This window comes from Crocuta crocuta, unplaced genomic scaffold (assembly GCF_008692635.1).
Source record: "Crocuta crocuta isolate KB4526 unplaced genomic scaffold, BGI_CrCroc_1.0 scaffold121, whole genome shotgun sequence".
NCBI lineage: Eukaryota > Metazoa > Chordata > Mammalia > Carnivora > Hyaenidae > Crocuta > Crocuta crocuta.
This window is the reverse complement of record NW_027528608.1, coordinates 3775525-3787175: the sequence shown is the minus strand read 5'-3', so window position 1 is coordinate 3787175 and position 11651 is coordinate 3775525. Positions and strand designations below refer to the sequence as shown.

The 11651-nt window shown below is 43.4% G+C and overlaps 1 protein-coding gene across 4 annotated transcripts; it reads right to left on the bottom strand.

Annotated features, from left to right (window-relative positions):
* Window positions 1-9834, bottom strand: CEBPG (CCAAT enhancer binding protein gamma). 4 transcript variants are annotated; one of them, XM_077754650.1, is made up of 4 exons: window positions 9661-9834; window positions 9249-9302; window positions 8727-8821; window positions 1-4081 (listed from the first exon to the last, which is right to left on the bottom strand). In XM_077754650.1, the coding sequence occupies exon 4, from the start codon at window positions 3408-3410 to the stop codon at window positions 2970-2972; it is 441 nt and encodes a 146-aa protein (XP_077610776.1). In that variant the 5' UTR covers window positions 3411-4081; window positions 8727-8821; window positions 9249-9302; window positions 9661-9834; the 3' UTR covers window positions 1-2969. The 4 variants fall into 4 exon arrangements, with proteins under 4 accessions (XP_077610776.1, XP_077610777.1, XP_077610778.1 ...); XM_077754651.1 differs by having other exon boundaries at window positions 1-3505; XM_077754652.1 differs by having other exon boundaries at window positions 8761-8821.
* Between the last annotated feature and the right edge of the window lie 1817 nt (window positions 9835-11651).

Below are 11651 nucleotides of genomic sequence, written 5' to 3'. Positions count from 1 at the left end.
TTATTCCAAAGTTTGTTTTTATTTCAAATTCACTGGAAGAAATAAAATTATATTTAAAAAAATAGAGTAATCTCACAAACTGAGGAAAGCCAGAACAAAAGAACAAGTTAAGGGCTTTTTCCTGAGAGGCAGATCTAACAGCTATAGAATGGACTTTCTCCTCCCTAGCTTTTGTCCAACAAAAAATTGCTTCCTATTTCTAAGGCATCAAAAAGCACTCTGAGTGCTAACTGGGTGGTTCAGGTACAAAGTTTCAAGCCCTCTAATGAGGATTAAGAAACATCAAAAGCTGATTTCTTTTAATACCAAATATTAAATTGCACATACTACCTTTTTTTAAACATAAATTTCAGAATTTCACACTCGTGACTCGAAGTTCAAAAATCTGATCATATGCTGTTAACGTCTTACTACTTCTTAGTAAGAATCCTAAGTATCTAAGCTCACATCCCAGTAACTGAAAGGGGCCAGACAGCAGAAGGGCTCCGATCTCTGCACTGCAGCCGACGCCGGCCGGAGAGCGCCCATCTCGGGAGACTTGGATGCAGCTAGAACGTCATATGAGAGCCTAATTCCTAAACCGCTGGACCTGCCCGCAAAGGCAGACCAAATCCTAACGGTTCGTATGTAACCTACAGAACAAAAGTTACACAAGTCATTTTACAATTCTCAAAGCTCTAAACTTAGCCATTCCCCACACTTGGTTTCCCTCACTTTTATACTGAGAAATCTATCAAACTCAAAACTTTCATTCCCAAACACTCCAATAAGACAGTCAAGACAATGGTTAACATTTTTGTTCTACGCATAAAGGACTGTTTGTGCTAAAGTTCTTGTTTGCATAGGTAACAGGAAAGCTTGAATCAACTTTTCCAAAAGTTTAAATCTTATGTTCTGATTTATCAAGCGCACGCCCCAGTGATTTCCCGAAAGCTTCTTTTTCCAAGATAGTAGGTCAATTCCTATAACTGGTAACCATAAATTCCAGAGGGACATCAACTTCTGAAACACATGTTTTAGTAAACAAGAGATTTAATGTAACATCTTTCTAGGTGCTCAAAGATTCAAGTGGCCTTAACTGTACTTCTAATAAGGTTAATTATATAACATCAGTCAGAAATTAAAAATTCAGTAGGATTCTAGGGCTATCTCCTAGTTAGGCAATAAAATCCATCAACCTGGAAGTACACGGATACTCCAGCCAAGTACACTGGGGTTGGACCTAACAGAAACCCCAATCCTGTCACCTGGCTGGCCAGGGAGTGAAGCCTCTGGGGACGGTGGCTCTCCTGGCACAGCACTGGGTCCTAGTCACATGTGGAAGAGGCTCATGGACTCAGTGCTGGCTTTGCTGAGTCGCGGGCCACTGTGCTATTTTCACTTGCCCAAAAGAGCACGGTCCAACCTGAGGTGCAACCCTAGTTACCTCCTGGTCCTAGTGCGGAACGGAATGGCCAAAAGGTTCGACGTGGCCAAAAGGTTCAAATGAGCTACCTGGCAACACAAATGTTTAACCAGAGGTGACTCAGACTCTTGTCACCAGCCTAGACTGACACTGACACACACACACTGACACACAATCAAATCTGAGCTAGAATTGTGCTAAAAAAAAAAAAAGAAGAAAAAAAAGAAATCAACACGGACAATCAAAACTACTAACACTGATACAAACCAGACTCAAGATTCTCAACTTTAGTAATTGCCATTTTTAGTCTCAACAAAAATGTCAGTATCCTGAGTTTTATCAGTATTTTCTTTCTAAAATAATTTATGGGACACAAAAGCATACGAAGGAACGAACAAACAGAAGCAGTGGTACAAAAAGTCTAGAATACAGCCCACTAACTAGAAAAAGAAATGTCACAAGAACAATATAAAAGGATGTATTTACGTGAAATAAATTAAAGGTTAAACCTTACACTTTCAAGTTTTCTTAGACTACTATTTTGGGAGATGGCCTAGAGTTGATGACATATTTTTCTAATCATCACTTGGTTAGGATCAAATGCCAAACGATCCTTACCAAGACATTTTCACCTTTAAAAATCATGGCCCCACTGCAGATACATGGACACAGAAGAAACCACCTAAGTCCCAACTGGTAAACAAGACATTCTGTCTACTAACCTATCAAAATGGGAATTTAAAAATGCTTACCTGACTAGCATCTACAGAAACAAAAATTTGGTATACAAGTTCCTCTAAACCAGAGTTGTCTTTTGGTTTGTTGTTGTTAGAAAACAAAATAACGCCAATCCAATAACCCAAAGGTATCCCAAAAGCATAATTCTAATATGCTTTACTCTTATTTTTAAAAAACCTATTTGCCTCCTAATTATTTGTATTTTTAAGCCAACTGGCTGTATCCGGCCTTTAAAACACAACAGGGCTTACTTGACCTGGCACTGCTACTCAAAAACTTGTACTTGTTGGGGAAAACAGTACTAATTATGCTAAAACAAGGTTTATGCTATACATAAAATCACTCCAAATCACAAAGTGATTGATTTCCATAGCCCTAAGGATTTTTAGTACATAATTTAGAAAAAAAATCACAAATCAACCAAATGGCATTCAACGTTCTTAGTCCAATTAACCATCTCCAGTAAAACCAAGAACCTCCTGCAGGCCCTGCCAGTTCCCCGTTCCTTTTATCAACCTAGAAAAGAAACATTTCTTGGGAAGTGAGGATTTATTAAGAACATCAAGGTCCAGGACTTTTTTTTTAACCATATACCTTAAAAATCTGTTTCATCCCCACAAAAATCCATATCATTTAAACCTAGATATTCAAATTACACGGCTAACATTTTTAGCTAATCAACTCATCAGTGCTGATCCTAGAAAACACCCTTCAACGGATCTTTGAATGATGGAACAAGACAACGTGCGGCCATTGACACGAGTGGCGTAGGCAGTCACACCTTTAACGTTGCAGCCACCAGCTGGCAACTCGGAAGGGGTGAGGTCTACTGTCCTGCGTTATCAGGAGTTGTTGTATTTTCAGTGCTACCTGGTTGCACGTTATCTGCAAGGTTGTGTGCGTGCTCAAGAAACAAGTCTTTCAGTACGCTTAATTCCTTAGTCAGCAATTTAATTTTTGCCTCCAACCGTTCATTCTCTTCTTTGAGCTGATTCACTCTCTGCAGTGTATCCTGTGCCTTCTGCTTGCTTTTCAACCGGCTCTTTTTCACAGCCATGTTGTTCCTCTCTCTGCGCTGACGATACTCGTCACTGTTTCGATCCATGGGCGAACTCTTTTTGCTTTGCTTGCTGGGAGGCACGGCTTTGCCTCCTCCCCCGGGGCCAGCAGGCACCAGCTGAGGAACCTGCTGCAAGCCGCTGGCATGAGCCTGGGTGTGAATAACACTTATTGCGGGAGTACTGTTCTGCTGTGATACCTTGCTCATTTGGGCACACTCTCTTGCTGACACGGAACAGGTAGAAATGAGGGCAAGGTGATCAATGGTTTCCAACTAAGCTGCCAAGAAATCTTCACATGTACCTAGTTAAAAAATAAATTGCATTAAAATGTTTGAAATGACAAGATCAAATGAGATTAAACTTGCAAGTACCTAACAGCAGGCCAACATTAATTGATTATGCTGAGAAAAGTCTACAGCAACTGCCAACTGCTCCAGTGGTTCAGAAGCCTAAATCGTTTCATGTAGAAAGGTGAGTTAGTACAGAAGCACCACAAGGCCAAATCCAGCCCACCTGAACCCCTGAGGGTACTGCCCATCTGTGACCGTTATCAAAAATGGAAGGAAAAACAAAAGAACACCGCTAATTAGGTAGCACAAAGGAACTAATAGCACTTGGCAATCTGCCAGAGAGAAATGAGCTGTTTGGGTTAAACATGGAAAACCTGAGTTCAATTATGATAGGAGAGATACTTGCAAAGAAAGAGGGGGGAGTTTCGGGGAGTTTCGGTTGTCGGCCCGCGTCAAACAGCGTACGAGCAGCACAGCGCTCAATCCCCACTACTCGTCAGGGTGGCCGCACGCTCCTAACGCCAACACACAGAGACGGAGTCACGAGGACTGGACTCTCCTCCCAGAGTACATCTTTATGGGATATTCTGAAAAGGGGGGAGAGGAGGCTTGTTTTAATTAATTTATTTATTTTTAAAGACCGCAACAGTAAGTAGTTAGTTATAGATTTCCTAGGCTTATTTCTTGGTTCCTAGATTTAGGAGCTCTAAGGAGACTTAGGAGCTCCAGGTTGCTGACCGTCCCCCCCCACACCATGCTTCTTCTACCAGTGCTGCTTTTCTTCTTCTTGATATAATAAACACATCTAAACACAGGCAACCTGAGCCACAAGGAAAGACATCAAGGCCCTAAAGATGCATCCAAGGCACAACAAGCATGGGGCAGAGGCTAAACAGAGAGACTGAGCAGCAGTGCCTGCACCCACTGCACCCCGCAGCGGGGCCCATGGGAGACGCCAAGTCCGAAGCACAACTTCAGTGCTGCCCGCAGAAATGAAGCCACGGTTTGAGATTCTGGTTGCATATGGATGATTAAGAGTCCAACTAGGTCTCTACAGTTGCCTCAAGATGTGTCAAAAGCATACCTATCATATCCTAAGGCCACGTCAAGACAAACTAAGATGATGAAATCAAAGCACTCTTGGAAATTCAGAAAGCAATGTTATGAACCATAAAACTATCCTGTTTTCTTTTCACAAAACTGCTAAAACTACATCAGTGGAAAAAAACCCAGAGCCAGAATTCTGAAATGCCTCGAGTGAGTACATCTCATAGATCTTAAGCTCAGTTCATAAACACCAGAATCTTCACCCAAAGCTTTAGCTGGCCATTTCTGTATAAAACATTGTTTACTGGTCTGCTTTTTAAAAATCTTTCCTTTTAAAAAGGCCGTATCTCCTTACTTTCCATGGTTTCGAAAGCCAGGCAGGCAGCTCTGAGCTAGTGAGCCATCTGTTCTCACTCCAAAACTAACGCAGAACAGAAAGCTTCCTTCCAAACCATGGATGGTATCAACTCCAAGTCTATCCAGTAATGAGCATTTCACAATCTCCTTTGATAATGTACTACGTTGCCTATTTTTTCTTCCAGTTAAACAGTGGCAGTTTAGTATTAATTTGATCCACCTTGCCACTAAAAGTGTTAGTGGCCGGCTACATTATTGCGTATTTATTTGGTGTAAAGTGAAAATATTTTAGTCAATTTTTAAAAATGTGTTTAACACTTCTCCTGGGATCATTTCAACTATCATGATGTCATCTTATTTAACTTTATTTTTCATATGCCAATTATGTTTTTAATCTTTAAAACTAATCTATAGACAACACAAAGATAAAATGATCCAAAGAAGTACAGACCAGGAACCAGGTCAATATTGACTTGGCTCTGGCTCCCCCTGTTTTGCTCTGAACCCATCCCTTCCCTTCTTGGGCCTCCATTTCCCCATCTGCAAATGAGGGATGTAGAATGGTAAGATGCCTTCTGACTTTGAAAATATACCATGAACTTCAGTCACTAAAAAGTCTTTTCTTCCCGCCTTATGCGTTGCTTTTTATGCCCAAGTCACTAAAAACTTTTAATGGAGGCTCCAAATTCAGGGACATTCGTGTCCCTTTTGGCACCCACAGATACAAGAATAGGGAAGAGCTTTTTTTTTTTTTAATTTTTTAAATGTCTTTATTTTTGAGAGAGAAATAGAGACAGTGTGAGCAAGGGAGCATCAGAGAGAGAGGGAGATACAGAATCCGAGGGAGAGGGAGATACAGAATCCAAAGACAAGCTCTAGGCTCTGAGCTAGCTGTCAGCATAGACTCTGATGCGGGGCTCGAACCTGTGAACTGTGAGATCATGGCCTGAGCCGAAGCCAGAAGCTTAACCAACTGAGCCACCCAGGCACCCCGAGAAGAGCTCTTTTTACAGAGTCAGATGTCTGACTCATCTTGCTGAGGTACTAGGCTGACCATAGTAGAGGGACTTTGAAAATGTGCCCTTTGGCCCGAAAAACAAAGAGTAATTATCAAATTGGTAAAAATGGAAGCAAGGGAAACTTAGAAATAATAAAAAGAACTTGAAAAATGTTGTTGTTTTAAACTTCCTCAACCAACCAAAGCCAAGAAAGTTTAAGTTTTAAGTGAAAAAAATATCCATTAAGGAAAATAAATCAAGTAAAGGGGGTCAGAGCCAAGTGGTCCAAAAAAGCTAACTCCAGATTATCAATCCTGTTTTTACACAGGCAAAAACAGCTGCCTCCAAAAGTTACACACTTTACAGTTTACACTGTCACTAGTGCTCTCTTGTTCCTTCCACAAACACTGAGCACCTACAACGGGCAAAAAGAATATGAGTTCATTTCAGATCTGGATATTCAATTCTAAATGAAAGTCTGGCTCCTACGTGGACAAATACAATTCCAAAGTTCATTCTACAGGAAGCAGGGCGGCGCCTGGTTTCCTTGCATGCGAATCACGGGAGCAGGGAGGCGCAGAGAGGCTGACAGAGAGCTGACCCGGCAGTAGTTATCACATGTGGACCAGCAGCAGCAGCGTTTGGGAACTTGTTAGAAATGCAAATTCTCGGGCTGCCCGGATAGAAGAATCGGGAGCTCCAAGAATAGGGCTGGGCAATCCTGTTTTACAGGGACCCCTGAAGTGATTCTGTTAACAATGAAGTGTGAGAGCCACTGTTGCAGATTAACAATGAGGAGGTAACTTTTTTTTTTTAAATTTAATTAGTGTTCATTCAAATCCCCAACACACTGAAACACTGGAATAGTCAGAATGAGTAAAACAAATTTCTCTCAAGTTTCATTTGGGAAAATAAACTTGTCAAGAATTTTCCTAATCGTCCCATCTTTTTCACATGTCAACAACCAGATATCCCTCCCCATGCCCCAAAATAAAGCTTTAACTCAGATTTCCTCAGTGAATGTCTACACTCCAAAATATCCATAGATGTTTCTCCCTTGCACCAAATCTTTACAGTCACTGGTATCTGAGAACTCTACCCACCCACCTCCCCAAAGAACTCACAAGCCACCCTCCCTCTCCATCCCAGTGCCACAGAATGACCTCAGGCTGACGTCATCTCTCAGGGGCACTGGTCTCCTCTGGTTTAGCAGTGTTCCCTCCAACCACTAGCTCCAGAGCAATCTGACACTCAATCGTGCTCCAGTGTACAGGATCAGACCGAAGGTGTTCACTCTCCAGCCCTCGCTCCCGTATACTTCACACCGCAACAGCGCCGAACCACTACCAATCCCCTAAAGGGCCATGCATTCTCTTTTCTTTTTCTTTTCTTTCTTTTTCTGCTGTCCAATGTGTCCCCCTAGTTTCTCTGTCAATGCCAGGTCTCCCTGTAGACTAAGCTAGAGGCTTAGTCTTCATGTCCACATGCTGAGCATCTAGTAGTGCAGGGCTAGCCATACAGTAGTGGTGCCCAAGAAATAGTTGTCGAGAGGCTCCTGGGTGGCTCAGTCGATTGAGCGTCCCACTCTTGATTTCAGCTCAAGTCTTGATCCCAGGGTCATGGGATCGAGCCCCACATCGGGCTCTATGCTCAGTATAGAGGCTAAGATTCTTTCTCGTTCTCTTCTCCTTTTTCTCCTTCTTCTCTCTCTCACCTTGCACTCTATCTAAAATAAATAAAATGAAGGGCGCCTGCGTGTCTTAGTAGGTTAAGCGTCTGACTTCAGCTCAGGTCATGATTTCACGGTTCGTGAGTTTGAGCCCCACATCAGGCTCTGTGCTGACAGCTCACAGCCTGAAGCCTGCTTTGCATTCTGTGTGTGTGTGTCTCTCTCTCAAAAATATATAAACATTAAAAAAAATTTTAATAATAAAAAATAAATGAAAATAATTTTTAAAAAGGGAAACATTTGTCAAATACTGCCTCGGAGGCTAAGAGAAAACATTTATTTTTATAAATGTCATATATAAAAATGAGATTGATTCTCTAGTATTGGAATCTCTTAAAACAAGCACAATTAAATCAGGAGTGTTAAAATATTATGGTCTTACTTCCTTAAGTTCTTTGTCTTTCTTAAAGGTGTACAGGAAAACAAAAATACAGTTCCACTTGCTATTTTGAGTATCCGGTCTATACAGTGAACATCATTTCTTATCTGGTCTTTGCTTTATTTCAGTTGAGAACCCTGAATTTCTACTTATCCCCATTATATGTTCCAATTAATAACCTCAAGTTCTTAGGCATGTGTTGCCAGGGTCTGACAATGTGATGTGATGTGAAGGTAAGCAAAGTCACTACCTGCCCAAAGAAGCAGGACTTCTATTTAGCTGCCACTGTTTGCTTCACAACCCAAAACAGGGGTCCACGAAGGAGGGTACATGCCTTTGGGGGTACATAAGTGGTCCATTGGAGTATGGAGCAAATGTATGTTCACTTGTCTTTGTTTTTAACGTCACCATTTAAATCTACTTGTTAGGATTTACAACATACCAAAAAAAAAAAAAAATAGAGTACACACATTGTTTATAAATATACCTCTATTAGGAAATCATAATAAAACAATTTTTTTTAACCAACAGGGCTGGAAAGCCAAAAAGCTAAGAGACCAAGATACCTACAAAAACCCAGGGAAAAACTCCCTCCCAAGAATATACAATAAATACATTTGGAATTGCGGCTCCAACATTTCCATTACTGTGATCAGGTGAGGCAATCTTAGACTAGACCTAATTCAGCCCCATGAGGCCTTAGTTGTCTACCAGGGACTCACCATGTGCTGTTCAAATCCCTACAGATGAACCCACCTCTCCAAGATCAGACAATTGCTGACAGTCATGAAGTGCTCTTGAGAATTTAAAGGATAGTCTGAAAAAAAAAGTGAAATCTTGTTTTCACCTGTTTTTTAGGCAGGTATTTACAAACGACCAAATAAGCTAAGTGGACCCACCAGAAGCAGGAAATCAAAAAACTGAAAAACTCTTCCCCTCACTAGCATCCTGTAATTATTTAGCCATGTTTATGGTAAGTGTTTCCAGAAACAGAGAATGGACTTTGAGAACAGCTCATGCCAAATACTAATCAAGTGATAACAGCGACCAGATTTTAACTTTTCAATATCAAGAACTTTTAGATGCACAATTTCTTAGGAAAGCAACCCCCTGTAGTATTTCCTTTCCAAAATGTATTTGCCAGTCGCACATCCTATCTTAATTTAGGACAATCTCTTCACATAGGATTCCCTGAGTGTGGGCTCGGGGAGAGGAAACTGCCAATTTCTGTGTAACGCACTAACCTTAAAAGCTTTCTGAAGCTGACACATTTTAAGGTGCCAGGTGAGAGCACAAACCTCAAAAGGAAAACGAAAACAATTAAACCTTCTCAAACGTGAAAACAGACAAGCNCCCGGCCATACACATTTCCATTCCCTTCATCCAGACACTTCTGCTAGCGATTTTCTTCAGTGTTCGCTCCGACATGCTACCGAAGCGCTTCATTTCTTTCTTGCCCTTCTGTTTTCTATTCAACTCGTGGCTGCTGCGCGTTCATCTAAACCTATGCTCAGCAGTGAAGTGCAGGATATTCAAACCACAGCTCCCTAAGCAAGCACAGGATCATTTGTGTAAAGGCGTGTATTTAATAAAAACCAGCCGCCCTCCCTGCCCACTTTATCACGCTCCGAACTTGGGAACCCAAGTCTCGCCTACCCCTCGCCGAGCAGTTTCGGAGGGGCGGGCAATACCCGAGGTGGCGCTACGGTAAGACACGGTCCTCCTCCTGCTATTCTGGGAACACCCTTTATCCCCAGGGGCCAATACGAGCCTAGCTAGTCACCACTGCCCGTCCCGGAGGGGGCACTCCTCGTCCCCCGCCCCGTCCAGTCCCGGGCCGGCGGCGAGGGGCGCCCGGGAGGAGCGCGGGNGGTCGCGCGGGGCGGCGGCCCGGGGCTGTGGGAACTCCGAGGCGAGAGCGGATCTGTGAGAGTTGGAGGCGCTGGGGAGCTGTAGCCTCGCGAAGGCAGCACCTGTCTTTGGGAAGTACAACTTCCTGAGGTGTTTTTGAATCACCGACGTCCGGCTGGGTTTCTCCGAGTCCTCTGGGAGGACCCCTGGGCTCCCCTCGCGGGGACGGTCCCCAGAGGGGCCCCCGCGACGCCCCTCTCGGGCGCCCGACGGAGCCTGGAGGACAGGGCAGGACTTCGCAGCACTGACGGCAGCTGCAAGCTTGCCGGACAACGCCATAAAGTGGCATTTTCCCAGCGTAGGGTTAGTACTGATGTCACATCGGCTGGTGAGCGCGGCAAACCGAGGTTCGTTTCCACCCGGAAACGATCGGATTTCCGCGATCGATTCCCGTGTGCCGTCTGCCAGGTGAACGGGATGAGAGACGGGATCTCAAAAAACGCGCGGCGGTCCGGTTTAGTGTAACCAAGACACATCACGGGAGGATCTGAAAGCGTTTTAAAACCAGGAAGCCGCGCGCTGGGCGGAGGGCAGAGCCAGCGCGATAGGTTTGATTGCTTCCTCTTTAGCAATTCTTATCGTCCAAAAAAGAGAGTCTTTGAAAGAGGAAACATTTCTTCATCGCCCAGGCCATGGCACCAGCTCTCCGCACAAGACTGTTTCGAGGAATCAGTTAAAGGCATGATAAAAACCCTTGGGGGAAAAAAACCATAAAGATAAAACATAAAAAGGGCTGTAACTAAAAGCAAACAGCGATAACCATAGCACCATACTTGATAGCAAGACACAGTCATCAAAACCACTGTTTCTTTTACTTCGGCCCTCGGTGTTCTGATTTGCATTTTCTTTGAGATGTTAGCACTATTAAAACTGGATTGTTTTATTGTTCACAAAATCATAATTTTCACCCTCACCATTTGCTAATCACAAGTTATATAGGGAAAAGTTTTTTTTATAAGTATACTCACTTACCTTCTGGCTCGCTAACCACTCTGCCAAGCTGCTCTAGCATTCTCTGGGCAGGCCTTCTACAGTCAGCAGGTCTGGTCAATGCCAAGGAGACGCCAGTATTCATTTCCTCCTCAGGTGGTGGCTGGAAATTCTACCACTTAGTATACAAATACTTATTTGGTGCCAACTTGGTGCTAAGCTGCAGGCTAAGTGGTGGGGATTCAGCAACAAACAAAATCGTAGCCCTTGCCCACATCAAGTTCACACTTAGAGCCAAGGAGACAGACATTCAGTACTTACACCATTTTTCTGTTACTTTTTTCATACATATGACAAGGAAGTACAAGACTCTGTGAGATCAAAAGAAGGGAGCCACACGTGGTCTGTGGGGCAGGGAAGGCCTAAAAGACGAATGGCATTTGGCTCCGGGGTGCAGATGAAGTGGATGGACCAGTCCAAGGGAATGTCTTATCGAGAAAGGTTTTGTGATGGGGAGAGATGTAAGGCCAGAGTAGAGCGGCTGGAGCACAGTGTCCCAGTGGAGGCCGATGAGATTGATAAGGCCTGTGGCCCAGGAAAGGTTCTGATGTTTACCCTAAGAGAGATGGGAAGCCTTGGAAAGATTTGCTCTCACCGTCAGGGAATGAGGAAAGCCTGGTGGAGGCTGTCTCTGGGTTGAAGAGATCCGCCGTGTGGCTTTCTTCCAAGACACAGGGACCTAAGCTCTCATAATAAAAGATTCCCTGCGCAGAGCTCTGCCTTGCTGATACCCACGATATAGTCTA